This window comes from Protopterus annectens, chromosome 7.part0 (genome assembly GCF_019279795.1).
Source record: "Protopterus annectens isolate FY-2018-M chromosome 7.part0, PAN1.0, whole genome shotgun sequence".
NCBI classification, from domain to species: Eukaryota; Metazoa; Chordata; order Ceratodontiformes; family Protopteridae; genus Protopterus; species Protopterus annectens.
The window spans coordinates 433,824,853-433,844,420 of record NC_056739.1 but is presented as its reverse complement, the minus strand read 5'-3'; the positions used below and the strand labels follow the sequence as shown (position 1 = coordinate 433,844,420).

The 19,568-nt window shown below is 39.9% G+C and overlaps 1 protein-coding gene across 1 annotated transcript in view; it reads left to right on the top strand.

Moving 5' to 3' along the window:
• Positions 1 to 6,950: 6,950 nt before the first annotated feature.
• The window catches only part of FXR2 (FMR1 autosomal homolog 2), a 1,381,282-nt gene continuing 1,368,664 nt past the window's right edge, over positions 6,951 to 19,568 (top strand). Inside the window, exon 1 of the mRNA XM_044076212.1 lies at positions 6,951 to 7,288. Within this exon, the coding sequence (XP_043932147.1) occupies positions 7,238 to 7,288 (51 nt within the window). The 5' untranslated portion in view covers positions 6,951 to 7,237. The remainder of the gene's footprint in view (positions 7,289 to 19,568) is intronic.

The following is a 19,568-nucleotide window of genomic DNA, read 5'->3' as shown; positions in this document are numbered from 1 at the left end:
TTTCAAGTCTTATCTGCTTGATGAATTAACTTAAAGACAAATGTTATCAACTTTATTTGTCTACTTATAAAAATTTTCTTTCACTTCCACATCATTCTCCTGTAAAGCCAAACTGACAATCCTATGATTGTAAAGGGAACCTCTTAGTTGACTGACATCCATATGAGCAAGTGCTGATCAAAAGAAGAACTTTAGATAAAACAAATTTCACTGACAGAGGAGTTTTCTTTTCTGTTTCCATTATTGTGTGACCTCACAGTAGGTTTATATAAATTTAAAGGTTATGGGAAAGAAGTTTCAGCTGTTTTATTTTTTGCTCAGCAGTTAGTCAAAGAGTTGTCAGTCCATCATAAAGCATCTCATCCCATTCATTACCTCTAGTGGACATCTCCATAATCTCAGTTTATCATTGACCTGTAATGCTTTGCTATAGCTTGTGACATCCCAATTTTCACTGACACCAACTACTTCCATCTTTTCTGCTTACTATGTGGTCATGGGTTATCAGCAGTTCTGGACACTGTTACTCAAGCTGATTTACTCTTTCCTCAACTTTTATTGCATAAACCAAAAAAAAAAAACTATTTAGACTTCAATATGTTTTCTTGTATAAACAGAAACCTTGATTTACAGTCTATATACCAGTACAACTATTTATGGGAACTACTAGATGAGTTAATATTAACCCTGAAGCATCACCAACTTTTATTCCTGTTCATTTTTTTTTAAATGATTATTGTTTTCAGTATTAGAGCTCAAGCTGAGTTCATAACAAGGTCTTGAAAATGTGATAAGAAAAAAGGGTACTTTTCCATTATCGGGGCAATAGCTGTAATCAGCATTTGACACTGCTGCTGATGATGATTTTCAAACAAAAAGTTATACTTCCCTTGCTCCCCCATTATGTTGCTCAATGTCAGAAAACGGTTGCTTTATATGTTATCAGTGATAACTTATCATTGGGTGCGAGTGTGGTGTGGATGAAATAATGCACAAGTGTAGCCATCCGCTGGTATAAACCTTTATTCTAGACGATTGCCGGTGATGAAGTGACACCCCGACCTTATGTGCAATAATGGGAAAGAGGAGTTGTGGATTGATTACAATCACACTCACCCAGACAAGCGTGAGGGCTGACATCTGACAGATGTGTATTTCGACAGACTGCAATATATCAAAAAGTGGCATGCTCTTTTAACAGTAGAGAATACAGCATTCTGTTTTCATGCCAATTAGCTGTTAACAGTGTCCTAAAAAGAACTAAAAAAACTAAGAGACCGTATGCACTGTTGAAACAAACTCATCAGAAAGGCTATGGGAAGAAAAAAAAAGAGAACATGACGTAGCTAACTGAATAAATATGTAATGTTAGTGGAATTCTGAACACAGGCTAACAAACAATACCATGGATGGAAGTACGACAAAGATATAGACAGCTACAATTGCTCTACATGAACAGCAGCATATTACCAAAACAAGAAAATAACCCTAGTGAGGGCCCAAACACAGAGCAGACAACCCGCAAGCCTATCACCTCGAATTTGCTAAAGGGTGGGAACCAACAAGTTGGACAGCTGCTTTTCTTTCATGTTATTAAAATGACAACCCAAAATGGTAAATGCCTATGAAATTTTAAAAAGGGGCAGAGCATCATGTGGCACGTTAAGTCCCGCTGACATATGTCAGGCACCCCCTTCCACGGGCTACACCCCCATAGCATCTACATCAACCAGTCAGGGATAAATCTCAAAAAAGATTCAGGAGGTTAAATGAATGTCAACTTTCATTACGACAAAACCGTTAAGAGGCCAAGCAAGCTGTTGCCCCCTTAACGGAAAGGTATCGAACAAAGTTATTACTTTCTGTACTTATGCCTAGATTTGTTTTTATTGTTAGGATGTTTGTGAAGGCGAGGTAGTGCCTCCTTTTCTGTTATATGCCTTGTTTACTTTGTGATTCTTTTGAAGAGTTGTTTTAATTTAGAGGCCACGGCGGTGCAGCAGTTAGCATTGTCGCCTCACAGCAAGAGGTTCTCCTGCTCGAATCTCGGCTGGAGCGCCTTCTCTGTGGCATCTGTATGTCCTACCCATAGTCGAGTGACATTTAAAGACATGCAATTAGGTGCGTGAATGGGTGTGCCTTCTTTGAAGGTTGGGCGTCGGGCTGGCAACGTGGCCCCGTAAAAATCCACTGCCAATCGTTAGCGGACCGGAGTTCCGCTGTGGCGGCCGAAAAACTTTACTTTTTTTACCTGTATATTTGTGACCTAGCAGTTATGTGTTTATAAATGCATAAGTTAGTGATTTGAAAGGTCTCTCAAGATATTATCCCACTTTGTTGTAACTGTTTTTATTGCACTTTAGTTTCTTTTGGGAACATCTTGATTAAATTTACTTGCATCTGTAGGCTAAAGATGATGCATCATAACCTATTAATTACAGAGGAGATAACAAGAGTGGAGAGCAGAAGAATCCTATTTAAGTCAAGATTATGTCTCCGGTACTTACCATCTGCACTTGTTCTATTTTTTAACATGGTCAGTCCATATTTTGGCATATTTCAGTCTGTAGAAAAGAATCAAAATGCTAGTTAAGTTTAGGTCCCCTTCACAGGACTTCACCTGATGGCTCCAATACTGGCACCCAGTCAGTCCATTCGTTCTGTGGTGAGGGATCCTTGGGCTACAGAGATGGATGGCAGGGATCAGGCTAACATGCTGGTGCGGTGGAGTGACCTATTTACATTTCAAGTAGAGCCCCACCCATCACTGTCTAGGTTCGACTCTACAGGTGAAACACCTACTGTTCCCACTATGTATTACTCAAGTGCAAGGCCCAAGCAGCCTCCCGTCCCCCATGGATGAGTAAGCTGCCAGCAGCTGTTCACTCCATCCTCCTTGGCGAACTTCTTCTTGTATCAGAATCACTATTCAAACTCAATCGCCTGTTGTCTGTTCAGGGCTCTATCCTTCTACACCATGGACATAAGTTCAGTCTTTTTTTCACATGGCAGTCCAGTTGTATACAACCAAAAAAAAAATCATTCAGACTCTCTAATTTAAACAATGGTGTATTAATTAGCTGAGCTGCCTTAAAAATCCATCACATACTATTTTACTAAAGTTAGTTTCTCTTCTTGTTACCCTGCTATCTTATACTCATTACTGAAACCTGTCCCAGGTCCTATGTAAATATTTATAACACCTTTTTGACTCATGATCAGCTATTAAATTCATACCTCTCAAGTGTACCTCATTATTTATTTATTTATTTATTTCCAGTTTGATAACCGGGGAGGTCCACTGGGCCCAGAGGGCCCATTTTCAGTGGAGGCCCGGGGAGAAAAGCTCCGTATTACATACAATTAGAACAAATATAGAGTTTTACATTTAGGTCTGGAGAGAAAAGCTCCTTATTACATACAGTTAAAACAAACATACATTTATGTAATTATACATACAATTATAAAATGTTTTAGAAAAGAAAGTATAATTATATTTGGTGTTGTACCAATTTGAAGGGGAGCACAAAGAAAGGGAGAAAAAGTAGGGAGGAAAGTAACAGAGAGAAGGGAGACAGAGCTATGTACAGTATTTACGTCTGGACATTCTTTAGATTTCAGACCGTGGAAGTTGTGGGGAAGAAAAGAAAAGAAAAAAATAGCCAGTGCATGAGGGAGTAAATGTATAAGTGATATTAGGAGGGGTTAGGTAGGAAGCAGAAAGTAAGGAAGAAAAAGTAGCGAGAAAAGTAACAGAGATAGGGGAGAGAGAGCTATGTACAATATTTACATTTGGGCATTCTTGGGAGTGGAGCAGGGATTTGAAGAGTTCTAAGCTTGAAGTGATTCTTAGCAAGGGAGGGAGGGAGTTCCATTTTTTGGCTAGAGAATAGGAAAGGAGAAACTGGCCAGGGGGACATTTTGGTTTATATACAGATAGAAGATTTTGTTGGGCAGATCTAAGGGGTCTGTTTGGAGTGTAGAATTGTAAGATATTAGTAAGAGTGGGGCATGCAGTAGGTTTAAAGATTATTTTGTGGGCTGTAGTAAGCTGTAGGTAGACAAGAAGGTTAGGATACTCAAGCCACTTTAGCATATTGAGAGAGGTGCAATGATGGGAGGAGTGTTTAGATTTAGTAGCAAATTTAGCAATTTTGTTGTAGCAGATTTCTAGTTTTGAGGAGATGGTAATAGAAAGATTGGTTAGAAGTGGAGTACCGTACAATAGTGAAGGGAGTAAATAAGTAGAAGCTAGAGTTTGCCTTGTAGATGGAGAGAGAAAGTGAGCATTTCTATATAACATACCTAGCTTCTGATGTTTTTTTTTTATGTTAAGTTGGACGTGTGTATCGAATTTCAGGTGTTCATCGATAGTGACCCCAAGAAGTTTAGCAAAGGGGACAACTTCTATAGAGGAGTTGGTGTGGCTGAAGATATTGGAAGGATTGCTTGTCAAGTGTGACAGTTTTTGAGGGAGAGAAGAGAAGGATTTTGGATTTATTGGCATTAAGTGAGAGATGGTTTTGAAGCATCCGGTGCTCGGTAGTTGTAAAGGCCAATTGGGTTTTTGTCTGGAGCTCAGTGAGACTAGGAGCAGAGCAGACTAAAGTGGAGTCATCTGCATATTGCACTATTTTAGTGTTAGGAATGGCGGTGTGAAAGTCATTGACAAATATATTAAAGAGCATAGGTCCTAGTATGGACCCCTGGGGAACCCCGGTGGGGGTAGGAAAGAAAGTAGAGATACCGGTTTGCCATTTCACGGCCTGGGATCTGTTAGAGAGATAACTGTGGAACCAGTTAAGGCAATTTTGAGAGAGATTAAGGTTAGAGAGATGATTCAGAAGGTGGGTATGGGAGATGGTATCAAATGCTTTGGATAGATCAAGGGCGATGGTGGAAACAATATCTCCACAGTCACGAGCAAGGTTTATTATGTCTAAGAAAGAGAGGAGAGCAGTTATAGTACTATGTCCAGGACGGAAGCCATGTTGGGTAGGGGTAAGGAGTTGATTATTTATGAGGAAGGGCATGAGTTGGAGATGGATGCATTTTTCAAGGATCTTTGAGACTGGTGAAAGAATGGCTATGGGTCGGAAGTTGGAGATGTTATTATTTTTGCCTCCTTTGTGGAGGGGCAGGATATAGGCTGCCCGCCACAATTTGGGGACATACGATTCCTGTATGGATCTGTTGAAGCGAATGCTGATGGGAATGGCAATACCATCTGCGGCAAGCTTTAGAAAGAGTGAGGGAATATTGTCAGGGGCGTTGGAGCATGGCTTAAGTTTAGAGAGTAGCTTTTTGATGTAGGAGGTTGAGATGGGTTTTAGATAAAAAGTTGGGGGAGGATTGGGAGTGGGGGGTTTATGAGAGGAAGGGGCAGTAGGCTTGAGAGGAAGGGAGGAGACCTGGTTGGGGAAGGTCTTGGTGAGTTCAGCTATAGAGTTAGTAAAAAAAGGAGTTGAAGAGGGTAGCAATTTCTGTATCAGTTTTTTTGTTGTCAGGGCAGGGATTAATTTTGGTACCTGGATGCAGAAGAGAGTTAATGGAGTTCCAGAATTGTTTGGGATTTTTGGAGTGGGTAGACTGAAGTTTAATAAAATATGATATTTTGTCTTTTGTAACCAGCTTTTTGGTTAAGTTACGGAGTTGTTTATATTTTTGGAAGGTAACAGGGTGTTTATTTTTGTTATAAAGTTTCCAGGTTTTATCTCTTTGTAGCATGAGTGTTTTGGTGTCTTTAGTTAGCCATGGTGTGGAGTTGGATTTTATTTGTTTTATTCTAAGTGGGGCTTGACTATTTAGGATGCTCAGGAAGGTTGTATTGAAGGAATCTATGGCTTTGTCTAGTGGAAGAGTTGTTAGGTTGTCCCAGTTTGTTAGTTTTAGGGTTTCAGAGAATAAAGAAGGGTTAAAATTTGTAAGATTACGAGTATGGGTATATTGGTGTTGGTGAGGGGAGGAGTGGGTAGTTCGGTGAATGATAGCAGGGAGATGATTACAAAGTATGTATCTCATTTGGGGTCTTAAAAGGTTAATGGTCCTCAACGTTCCACAATGAAAACGTTTGTCACACATTCAGTGTTAGGAATTTTTTAACTGACATTCATGGTAAATAGAAATAAATCATATTAATTCATTAGATCTTTCTTATAAATAAAACCTGCATATTTTAATCATCCTCTGACCTTCCTGGTTGAAGTTGTTAGTAAACCATTATATGTTACACATTTTGCCCATTTGTTCCACATTATGAAGGCTCGTCATTATTTTAGTAAATTTAACCACCTAACATACAACCTACAAAAATGTAAGCTAAAAATTCCCGGGACCACAGAAAAAGACTAAGTCCAGCGCAGCAGAAAAAAATTCTACAGGGGAGGTCTCCTGCACTTTACAGGACAAAGGACAATACAATGTCCTATTGGCAGGATCCTTTCCCACTTTTATTTAGTTGTTAAAACAGAGAACCTTGCAACGACGTTTCTGCCTGCATGCAAAAACAAACAAAAATGATAATATAACAAAAACAACAGCAACAAAGGCAAACAAAAAAGCAAAACAAATTAACTACGTTATCTATGAACGTAAGTAAACAAGAATATTCTAGAAGGCGGGCTCTAGCAGAAAGACAGGCATGTTCTCCATCCAATGAAAATCTACATTTACGGAAACTCTCTAAATTGAATGGTCGGTTCTGATAAAGAGGTAAACCAAGGTAATACTCTTGAATAACTAAGTGACACAGAGGATAGCCACTCATAAGTCCAGACATTCCATCATGCTAGTTGGCCAATGGTAATGGACGCATCTGACACTCGGCGAGATGGTGATGACATCACAAGGCAGCGACGTCAATTTTTGTTTGTTTCACCAATGACCCATTAGTGTTTCCTAGAATGACAGCACTAGAGACGAATTGAAAGTCGTATTACCCGCACGACAGTATTGGCAAGACTGGGTAGTGGACAGCAGGAGGCGTTTCACGGATTTCGACGCGGGGATCTCAGTCACTCTGTGTTAGACGGTCTGGTGGGGGGAGTGTGGGTCAGGGAGTGGTGGTCTCTCACCTGAGGAGCAGGCGCAGGTGTTGGGGCGAACAGGGTTGTCCACAGAATTGATATCTGTCGTTGGCTGTCTAGTTGAAGTACTTGGACTCGTGGCGTCCAGCAACAGGACGGGAGAGACACACGCGCGGAGCCCCCCTCCCGGGAGGGCACTCGGGGAAACGGAGATGGATGGGTTAGCGGTGGAGGTGCGCGGCTCTAATGGGGCCTTTTATAAGGTGAGAAATTAGTAAAAATAGTCCTGGTTCGACTGAGGACACGTCTTGATCTAGGGTCTTCAAATGGCTGTGGAGTTCAAAGACCCCCCATAAGTACTGGAGGGTCCCACGTTGTGTTTTGTGTTTGGGGTTGCAGAAATTTCTGACAGTACGTAGCTTTTTCCAATCCATTGTCTGTAAATGCATCTATTTCTCCGATAGTTAATTTTTATTATAAGAAAATAGAATGTTTGGTTTGTTTTCGGTAATAAGCATTTTCAAAGTTTCTTGATTCTGCAGTCTTGGATGTGCATGGTGAATCGGGGGGTGGCATGTGCTTGTTGCCTTTAATGTTTCCATTTTTAGGATGTTGCGCTTTCTTCATATTGTATTTGTTTACTTTTGACAGTTACTATTGCTAGGCAATTTTTCGTTGCTTGAAGAACAGTCAAGATAGTTTCCCGTACGATGAGTTCCTATTAATGTTCTTTGTAGCGAATGTCAACAGTGCTGTTTAATGATTTCTGTTTTGTTGGTGAGTTTTGTGAGCTCCTGTTAGTGCATGTTTTCACTGATTCATATTTGGGAATGTCCGTTTATATTTTCCACATTAATAGTTTTGAGTTTTGTGTTCATGTCAGAGTGAACTTTATTTTGTTTTTGGAAACATTTGTGTTAACTAATTTGGAGTAAGGTAAGGGATGCAGAAATAACACTGTTTTAAAGCTACGATTTGGGGATTGTTAAACTATGTAAGTAAAATAAGATTTGCCGTTTTGTATTTCTGCATATTAGTGTGTTAAGTATTTTGCATGTGAGCTAGTTATGTTTTATCCTTGTTTTTTATGGTCTTTACTTTCTTTTTTTCCAGTAATGAGGTTATTCTGTTTAGTGGACAGCATAATTATGAACAATGTGGCACGTTTTGTGTAACCTACTACATGTCAGAACAGCGGTAAACTTTAGGGTTTTAGTACAAAAATGTGAAAAATACTTTTAGCAAGCAGAGGGAGAGAGAGACTGAAATAAAACTGTAAGGTAGCACTTACACATACACACATATATTAGCCAGTTATGCATATGATTGCTTATAAGAAAGACATGGATAACAAGAGACTGTAATTGGAATGCTTTGTTGAAAGGAGTGGATTGGTTTTAGCTTGTGAGAGACTTCAGTTTTTACTTTTGGATTGTAGTTGCAGTTTTGGAGAAGAATGTCTCCAGAGTTGAGAGGGCAAAGGTTATGAGGGACATTTCACCTATTGTTGTGACTTTAAGGGATATTGTAACAAGTAGTAGTAAAGTTTATTGGCTGGGCAGGTGAACATACTGATAGGTAACTGATGCATTACAGTTGGGAAAAAAGAGTTGCTTTCAACTTGTTGCAAAGATCAGTGGCATTCTCTGGGTTCATATTGGACAACAGACTTGCACATCTGAAAATGATGTGAAGAATTTTGACAGTTAGGGGATACTCCCGTTTGGAATGGAAGCTGTTGTAGGTGTGTGGAATGGCTGAAGTCTGCAGTTAGAAATTTTAGTAGTTTTTGTTAGGAAGTCAGAATTATAACAAAATTTGCAGAAATGTCCTGTGGTTGCTTTACTGTATTCGTATAGCTGATCAACAAAAGGTCAAGTCCCCAATGGGTCAGTTTTTGGGGAGTGGTCCTAGAGGAAGTAGGTGTTTGTATTGTTCAAATCACCTTGAGTGAGTTTTAGCAGTATTGACCATCTGTTAGCACTGAACAAATAGTTTACTACCACTGTGTGGTAAAAACTCTTCAGAGCTATTTGCAAACTTATTTTTTCCAAGGTATTGATTAAAGAGAATGTGTGTGCAGATTTTCTCCTGAAAAAAATTTCAGCACACTGGATTTTTAATGCTTGGCAAACGGATCTCTAATGCACTCAGTTCAGTAAGCTAGATTTACTTATGAACCCAAAGAAAGCAAAAAGACATTTACAGCTAGTAAAGTGTTAAAAGTGCTTTTTATTTGGAGAATTTTTGCTACCTTGCAACATTCTCGAATGACAGTTACATACATTCCAGTGGATTCGTACATACAGGATTAAATCACATTTTAAACATGGACACTTGGCATATTAAATGAGAATATAACCATCTGTTCACTGAAAATTTAGCTACTGTTTTGTGGCTGAAAGGAATCTAAGACATTTAAAATATTTACAGCAGTGGTTTTAGTAGTTTGTCATTTGGTGCCAGTTATATTGGAGAAATAAGGCTGTGGAGTGTCATTGCAATATAGAGCAGTTAAAAGTTGATTGAGGTGGGTACTCTTCTACTATGATATGGGCTAATGATGTAAACCATGTGCTTGCGAAATGCAGATTTATGGAGTAAGTGGTTTGAAGTAGGTATGTAGAGTCAAGATTGACTTATTACTTTTCTTCACCTCGTCTCTAAGGATTTACAGGACCTTTGTGAAAATGAGTAATGCACTATTGAAGGTCAAACAGAAGTTTTTTCTGCATCTTGGAGATGCACGCTGTAAAGGCTGAATCACCATGCTTTGCTTGCATATGGGATCTGAGAGTCTGTTACTGATTCCACTTAAGGCATGGATAGGGATGCATTAAGCCATAGTATGGTGTAGCTATGTTTATTTTATTTTTTTTCGTAGAGAATGGACAAGTTTTGAAGCAGGTGGCACATAGTACAAAACTGTCCAGTCAAAGCATGGATTGCCTTTAGAGTGAAGTAGTTGGTACATAGAAAGATGCTGGTCAGAACAAATATGTTGCATTTGGGGATGATGATGGGCAGTAGATTTGAATCATGTCAAATCTGTCATCACTTCTGTGGTAATCTTGCCTGGAGCGTATTGTAAAGACTATAGATGGAGTAGTAGAGGGTAAGTCAGTAAGCGGTAGAGGTCTGGTATCACTTGGGTGGAGTTGGTCTTGAATGATTTGGCACGATAGAGTTAACATATATATATATTTTTTTAACATTTTGTATTACAAGTTTGACATAGTTATGCAGTTTTATAGCAGATTCAGTAATTTAATCGAGAAAACTACTTTCAGGGTGCCTTTGGAGATTATTTTGGAGTTCTAATTTGTTTGGTGCGGCTGTGCCATGGGTGAGTAACATAACATGGTTGTTTTTATGTTGGGTTAGAGATCTGGAGTAAAGAGATGTTTAGGGAGATTTGCTGCATGTTATTACTTGCACAGTAAAGAATAGAATTGGCTGCATGTATTAGGTCAGATTGGGTGGCATGTATTAGGTCAGATTGGGTGGCTTACAATGATAGGTTTTGCAGTTGTCGAAAAGGGAATAATTCTCATTGCTCTATTTAACTGAATAGAAGCCATGTATGTTACTGAAATCTTTAAATTATGTACTGAACTAGTCTAAGTTTTGCAAGGGAAGGTAGTAATATACAGTCAAAGACCTTGACTGCGACAGGAAGTAGAACTTAATCTAATAAATGTTCATTTGTTTCCACAGACATTTAACAGCTATTCTGGTGCTGCTGTTTGCCCTAAATCTATGTTGGGATGGGGGCAGTATGTTTGGTGTGTAGTGCAGAGTCAAGTTGGTACTGAATACGTTTTTCTAGCTTCTCTGCTAATGAATAAAAATAAAGTGGGACTTAATCACAATCGAGGCAGGCACTCCTTCAATATTTAAACATGAGTTGTTTCTTTTAATAGTTACAGGATGCAAGAGGATCAATGTGAGCAGTTCCATCAAAATGAAATGGGTATGCAACTGCACTGGTTTTCCCTTTGTAGAAAGGGAAATGCCTGTAGGCCATAAGTATTGTTTTTTGGAATTGTGTAATTTTAGTTGGAACTGATTAAAATATTGTCAGGTTGCAGTGGATGATCATTTGGCAATTTCATCAGTAATTCTAGAAAGAGTGCCAAGTGACTGTATATTACTTAGTGTTAGTAGTTGTTTATGGGTTTCTAGGAGAGGGTGATAGTTGGTTCGCTTTGAGAGTGTACCAGAATTGCTTAGGGTCTGTCTGACAAGTGGTTGACCATTAGAATGTTTTCTTATTTGCTACTGAGCATTATAAGTTCAGTTTTATAATAAAGCTGTATGTAGCAGTTGTGAAAGTGAGCTAATAATGTTGGTATTTTAGTTGTGTAATAATTTTATATTGCATTTTAGTTGTAAACTAGCTGTCAGGAAGCACAATTGTACATTGGGCGTAGAAGGTAAAGCAGCAAAGATGAGTGTGGAGGAGTTCTAAACTTTCTGCAAAAAAAAATTCAGTTGCTCTAAAAATTTTATATTCTTGAGAGTGATTAGTTTGTAAATGATACATAGCTCTGCATTTGCAAAAATTTATTTTAGCTTCAGCAGCTGCTCAGTATTAGTTTTTCTGGTTAATGCTTAGAGTAAGGGGATCTTTCTTCAGAAAGGGAGCTGTTTGAAGCCTGTTTTCTGGAGGTTCTTGTTTTTAGGACACCTTTTTACGATTTTGTTCAGAGTTTGAATGCATATATTGTAAGGTGGTGCTGGTTTGATCTAAACTTATTACTGTGGGTTGTGTGCAGTTTTCTGGGTCTACTTTTGAGATGGAGGGCAGTAGATTGTATTTAGAAGCTGGTGGAAAATATTAAAGTATTTTCTATAAGTCTGATATTTGCTTTTCTTAGAAAATATGGATCTTATAGGAGGGATGATCGATTTCCTGAGGAAGTTAAAGAATCAACTTGACATGTCCTGGAGGCAACTCATTGGTCTAAGTAATTCCAAAGACATGCATCTGGAGCATTTTTCCCCGGGCCTCTGCTGAAAACAGGCTCTGTGGAACCTAGTTAGACTTTCCCGGTCAACAAATGAAAAAATAAAAAAAAGATCTGTACTGTCTGCCTCTCCATCATTTTTGCACTTTTCTGCGTGTAAATAACGTACCGTGGATTGCTTGACTGCTGAATCCTGCTTCAGAGAATGTTTGTTTGAATTTTAAATATTGAAATGTAGCCAGGCTCATGCAAGTTCTCCTTTCTATGGAACATTTATTCAGGTCTTTTGTATTGGTTAAGAATGGTTTAAGATCATCACTGATCACCTGGTAGCACAGTTGTTGAGCTAAGATCATTTGTAAAATCTACATAATTGAAAATTAACAGACAAGGAAAGTAGGTATAGAAAGAAAGGTATGACTGGCAAGTCTCTGAGCATATTTCACCTCATGTGCTTTGTTTCTTGATTTGAGGTGAATATGTGTGCTTTTTCTTGATTTGAGGTCAATCTTTGTGCTTGACATGGGTGTAACTGTGGTCTTTGTAGTACGTGTAAGGTTAATTGCCCCATGTGCTACACATCTGTGCAAAATGTTTACAGGCTAGAAACCATTAGCACACTGTAGGAACAACCAGGAGCTTTGAAAGCTGTTCATGCACTTTGTTGTGTGTGTGTTTTATTTTTTTTTTGTGGATGCATGACCTTTTTATTACAGCTTTCAACGCTGTTAGTGCTTCAGTGCTGTTTTGTGGTGGCTGCTGTGTGCAGTGCAGTCACTCGTAATTTTTAAAAGGTGCAGAACAGTTTGTTGTACAACTGTGAAGGCTGTTACCAGTCAGTGTTTTTGCAGTAGCACTGTGGTGCTGCGGTAGCGTTGTCGCCTCACAGTAAGACGCTGCCCGGTTCGATTCTCAGCTAGAGATTCTTTTGCGTGGAGACATGCGTGAATAGGCGTACCTTCGTTGAAGGTTGTGCATCAGGGCTGGCAACTCTGCACGTAAAAATCAACTGCCAATCATTAGCGGACCGGAGTTCCGCTGTGGCGACCCCTAACCGGGAAAAGCCGAAAGACACAACAACTGAATAACTGGTTTTATTTTTATGCCTTTTTCAGACTCTGACCAGGTTATTCCGTTTATCTCTGTTTTATAGGATGATTTAGACATTAACTTGGATTGTTAGCAGTGTTTGCATAAACTGAGTAAATGTTTAATGCAGAAGCAGCCAATTTAATTTTTTATAGTGATTAGTTCTGCAGTGTTTTGTCCTTTGTAACTTTTTCTCTCGAGGCGCATCTCTTTGCTGCTGCTTATGTTTGTTTACTAGTTTACCTTTGTTAAATGGGAATATTTCTCTGGGGCGATGCGAGTTTTACTGCTCACAACTCTGAAAATCTAGCAACAACTCACTTCAGCTATATAAATGTTTATAGATGCATGTTTTACTCGAACCTTAATTTTTCTTATTTTTTCAGAAACCAAAAAGCTTTGAATAAATACTAACACAAACCAATTAAAATTATTTAAAATGTAGTTTGACATTTTAAATGTTTTGTGCTGAAGCTTGCACAGTGGCTTTTTTCTCTAATACATATCTTTAAAATATTAATAAAACTTTGCATGCTGGTCTGAAGTTAAGGTGATGGTAAGAGAAATGTGGTGCATGGATTGCAAGTTGTATTTAGAGATGAGGTTATAGACTGAGCTCTTGAAATCTAGAAAAGTGTTAAGTTGGTCTTCTGTTACATCTTCAGCTACTTTGGAAATTAAATTTTAAGGCTTTCGTGAACATTGTTAATGGTTGTGATTCTGTATAACTTATTCTCTAGGTTAATTGTGGCAAAGCAGTGTGTAGAATTCGGGTCTATATTATATCATCGAACGCTTAAAAAAGCGAACGCTGATTGATCGACCTAATTTAAGCGAAAGCTTACAATCTCGAACTGTCAGATCATTGATTTTTTTCCCAGAGAAAAAAATCGCTGATCCAAAACACATACACACAACACAAGCACACCAAACAAACAGAAATCCACACACATGCACCTAAAATCTGATACCTAACCCTAAACTAAACCTATGCACACACCGCTAACTACCCACTTACCTTAACCCAAACCCTAACCCTAAAGTCGGTCACTATCGCACTCACCTCACTCGCTTCCTAACTCACTTAAATCCGCCCTAACCCTCATGTCCACTCAATCGTACACACACCTAACACGAGCCCTAACCCTAACTCACTTAAATCACCCTAACACTCACATCCACACAATCGCACACTTACCTGAATCCGACCAGTAACTTTCCACCATAACACTGAAAATACCGAAGCATCAGAAACGGACAACCAAATTCTTTCCCTAGGAAAAAATTTGAGTTTCTGCTGCTTCGATATTTTGCAATTTCATGAAAATAAGTTCGATCAATCAGCGTTCGCTTTTTTTAAGTGTTCGAGGATATAATATAGACCTGTAGAATTCAGCCACATGAAGTAGGACTGTATAGGGTTGTGAACTGTGGGGAGTATGATGTAAGTAGCTCAGTGGTGTGCACCTTTGTCAGATTTGGTGGGTGGGATGAGATAGGACAATAAATCAGTACTTAGTGTAACCAAGTGATTTTGTGAAGTTGTTAGGTAACTACTTGTTTCCAGGTGGTGGTGGAAAACTATCTTTTGTGGAATGATTTGCAAGTATCGAGACTAGGAATTTACTGAGATTTTCAGAAGTTTGAGTAGTAGCTTTTTAAAAGCATCAGACTTATCTGAGTGGTAAGGATGAGATTGGTTTGTGCACTGTAGTTGTGTGTCAAGGAGACTACAGTCATTGGCAGATAAAGGTGTTTTTTCAGACATGTTCTGTGAACAATTGTAATTGACTCCCTTACTCAGGAGAACGATGCCGCTGGCTATGTGTCTGTTCTGGGAGTATTTTAAAATTGTTTAAATCTTGCGTTAGTACATTACAGCAACCCATAGCATAGCGTTCCCCTCTCTTCTGAAGTAGGGACAAAACCTTAAAAAAAAAAAAAAAGAAAAGAAAACTCGTAGATCAGACAGTGCTACTTTACAGAACTGACTGAATAATGGTATGGGAGTAGGCAATTTATATAGAGTGCACAATTTCTAACATCTGGAATTACCTATCTTTAACCACACACTGCAATAGGATGCAAAACATTTAATATCGTATCAGAAGCATTGATGGCATTACCTTATTTTCCCCTGTTTTGGCACTTCTGTAAAGGCTGCATTAATAGTGTAGTTAGTTTTTTTTTTTTTTTTTTTTTTCATTTGACGTGTAGCACTCCATATTGCAGCTATTAAGAATTGGAAGCAGTGAGTTGTTACAAAAGGTTGACAAACCAGTTCCCTTGATTCAAATGATCAGCAGTTATTAATGTACTTGTCACATTTCCCATATGACCGAAGGGTTCAAGTGCAAGCAGTTTAAACCTAGTTCAAGATGAGCTTTCCAAAATAACTGAAGTTTTTTTTTTTCCAGAAAGCTGTTTAAGTACAGCAGTCTTACACGTGTCAACATAAGTTAATGGGGTTACTAAGTGTGGTTTTGAGGAATGAAGCCTTTTATTCCCTCAGGTGACCGGTGTTCAGCTTAAAGAGATGGTGTCAGGACTTGGGTGGAGAGTAAGTGACTATAACAGCTTCCTGTTTTGGGGAGGTGGCTTGTCTTGCGGTGTTGGTGACATCAACAGGAATTTTGGTGCATCATTTGCAGAAATCAGCTGAGTTAGCCTGCATTGCAGTTGTGTACAGCTTATAAAGCTGTTGGCACGTGTGGTAGCACACAGTTGTTTGTAAGTAGGAGTTGTAAAACTTGTAGGCTGCCTGTGGGGGCTTTGAGTGGGTGCTCCATATGTTTGTGGTTGGAATTGTGCTACACAAGAATTTTGGGAAGCATTGTTCTCTGGGTAGTTTCTAGGGTGATACCAAGGCAAACACTAGCAAAAGACAGTAACACACATACAGAATAATGCCAGTTAGGGTGCTCTGAGTTTATAATGAAACCATTGCTTTTCAGCATGTTTGTTATGCTGCAGAAGTTCCGGAATAAAAAAAAAAGTTTGCTTATGAGAAACAGTGGGGTTGATGTGCAAGAAAGTTTGGAAGAGGTGAGTTTGTGTAGCTTTGGGGGGGGGGGGGCAAGTAAAGGGGCACATATGACAGACAGGTATCACTGGAACGAACATAGTCCAGTAAGTGCCATGAGAGCAAGATGACAGTTTGTGTGGATGAATTTGGGAAGATTTTAAAGCAGTATTTTACAGGAAATGATGAGGAGTACAGTAGTTTTGAAAATAAATGTTGTTAATGAAGGGTGCTCAGACCTGTATAACACTTCCTGTTTATGCATTGGGAAGGCATAATTTGAGTAATGTCTGTGTATTATTTAGTAGGTCAGCGTGCAATAGGTGGTTAACTGGACATTTTGTGGTCATTGAGCTCAATATATCATTTGTTTAGCATAATGTTTAAAACATCATTGCCTCAATCTTCTGCAGGCTTATCTGATCATAGTTTAACTACCCTTTGGGGCTTTTCTTTCTCTCTTGAGGTGATAAAGGGGGGATGGTGCATTGATGTTCAACCTTTTAGAAAATAGTTGAATGTAGAAGTGAACTATATTAGTGTCTTATTCTGAGTGGAAAATTAACTTCATATGCAAAATACATATCCACTTACAGAGAACAAGTTGTAGCATACCCGTTTTTAAATTAATTTATTTTATTTTTTTATTTTTTGTAGGGTATTTTTTTGGATGTTCTGTATTGGGTTATTCCGGACTGCAGCTTGCAACAGTATGTGAAAAGTGGTTGGTTGTCGTGCATGTGGGAACTGAAGAAACTTTCCTGACACGTAGTTTAATTGTAATATGGAAACATTTATTTTTATTTTAAGAACTTTGATAGTGAATTTTAAACCTGCTTTTACACCTGTATACAGCTCATGTAAAAGTGTGTGTCAAAGTACTATGCACTTTTGCATGGTGTGTGTATTTTAATACCTTGTCTGATCAGTGTCCAGTGACATTTTGGTCTAGATGACTATTTTGTATGTACATCTGTTAGGAAGAACAGGTGGGAAATAGCAGAGCTGGCAAAACCTACATGTCAGTTTGCACTGCTTTTGGTCTCCAAGTATGCTGTTAGAGCAGTATCTGCGTTTAAATGTTTGGTTTTTATTTCTCTTCATGCTGAGTTGATGGCAGTTTGAATTTAGGACAAAGTCATTTTTTAAGTCCTCTCATTGTTTAGTAGAGGGTGAGAATGTATACTGACTAGGGTTTGTAGCAAAGTGGAAGTTTGATAAACCAGTGAGTGTCATGAAGAATGTGGCCAACAGCTTCTACTACAGTTTTATTGACAACTGTTTCAGTTTTTGTGTTAAGTAGCAGAGGGCACGGCAAATGCATATTCCTAACTGTTCAGCATTTCTTCTTGAAATGACCAGTGCTAGTTGTGTAGCACAGTAATCCCCTCCCCATTTTGCTAATCTTTTCTGTTTTCTTTTCCCAAGTTTCCTGAAATGTTTTAAGTATGCAAAGGTAGTTATTGGATCAGTAGTGCATGAAGTGAACATCTCGTATTCAAATATGCGTCTTTTATTCTGGATGTGTGTTGTGTACTCATAGAATGCATACTTTATAAATTGTCTCTTACTTTGCAGTCTTCACATTAGGAGAGACAAAGTCAAGTAGATTAATTTCCATAAAAACTGAGTGTTATGCTACGCAACGCCAGGAGTTTAAATCTCAAAATGCAAGCTCTCTAAGCACTCCTCAGTATGGAGAACGTCCAACATCTGTGCAGTAACTGACACCTGGCTCAAGGCTCGAGAGAGCACCCCAGCACTACCGGGCTATAACTCGTACTACACATTTCGGCCACAGAACATGGACCGAAACACAAGAGGGGGTATATCCATATTCATCAAGGATACCTACACCTCCAGGTTAGTGGCGCAGGATGATACCTCTTGAGATCATCCATGTGCAACTAACATTGGGCATATCTGCAGTGCAAATTGTGGCCTGCTACAGATCACTCTCCATGACCCAGGACCACCACTCCACCTTTCTGGAGACACTGGAAAACATGAAGGTCCTACCGAATATTGGGCAATTTCAATTACCCTACCATTCACTGGGAAAACTACTGGAGTACAAATTCTCAGGCCCAGCGCTTCCTGGAATATATCAACGGAAACGCCCAGGATCAGCTGGTAAACTCCCCTACCAGAGGTGAAAACATATTGGACCTGGTCATTACCAACATGGGTGACAGGTGTTCCACACTAGAGGTCAACCTGTCACTGGTTAGATCAGACCATAAACTAATCACTCTGGATGTCGACACTCTACCACCACCCATTCAAAAGGTAACCACAAAGCCTTCTTTAGCTATGTTAAGAATCTAAGTGGCAACTCGCAGATATGCACTGAACTAATGCAAAATAGCACAAAATATACTGAACCTACTGATATTGCCAACATCCTGGCAGATAGATTCAGTGCAAACTTCACCACCCTCTCACCTCCAAAAGGGCCCACAGCAATACCAGAAAAGTGTAGTGTCCCAAAAATCAGACGCACAAGTGTAAACAGACCTTTCAAAAGCCAAAAAACAGCGTCAATGGGACCAGATGGTATCCCAGACTGTCTTGAACGAACTAACCCCCCACCTAAACACTCTATTCAACCTCTCCACAGGCTATGTGCTTTTAGAATGGCGCACAGCAACGGTTATTCCTCGGGGGGTGTGTGTGTGCGTGTGTCTCGGGGGGGGGTGTCTAGGGGTGTGTGCGTCTGTGGGTGTCTCGGGGTGTGTGTGTGTCTCGGTGTGTGTCTCGGGGTGTGTCTCGGGGGTGTGTGTGTGTCTCGGGGTGTGTGTGTGTGTCGGGGTGTGTGTGTCTCGGGGTGTGTGTGTGTCTCGGGGTGTGTGTGTGTGTGTGTCTCGGGGTGTGTGTGTCTCGGGGTGTGTGTGTCTCGGGGGTGTGTGTGTGTCTCGGGGGTGTGTGTGTGTGTCTTGGGGTGTGTGTGTGTGTGTGTGTGTGTGTGTGTGTCTCTGTGTGTGTGTGTCTCGGTGTGTGTGTGTCTCGGGGTGTGTGTGTGTGTCTGGGGTGTGTGTGTGTGTGTGTGGGGTGTGTGTGTGTGTGGGGGTGTGTGTGTGTGTGTGTGTGTGTGTCTGGGGGTGTGTGTGTGTGTGTGTCTGGGTGTGTGTGTGTGTGTGTGTCGGGGGTGTGTGTGTGTGTGTGTCTGGGGTGTGTGTGTGTGTGTGTGTGTGTGTCTGGGGTGTGTGTGTGTGTGTGTGTCTGGGGTGTGTGTGTGTCTGGGGTGTGTCCCGGGGGTGTGTGTGTGTGTGTCCCGGGGTGTGTGTGTGTGTCCCGGGGTGTGTGTGTGTGTCTCGGGGTGTGTGTGTGTGTGTCTCGGGGTGTGTGTGTGTGTGTGTCTCGGGGTGTGTGTGTGTGTCTCGGGGTGTGTGTGTGTGTGTGTGTCTCGGGGTGTGTGTGTGTGTGTCGGGGGTGTGTGTGTCTCGGGGTGTGTGGGTTTGG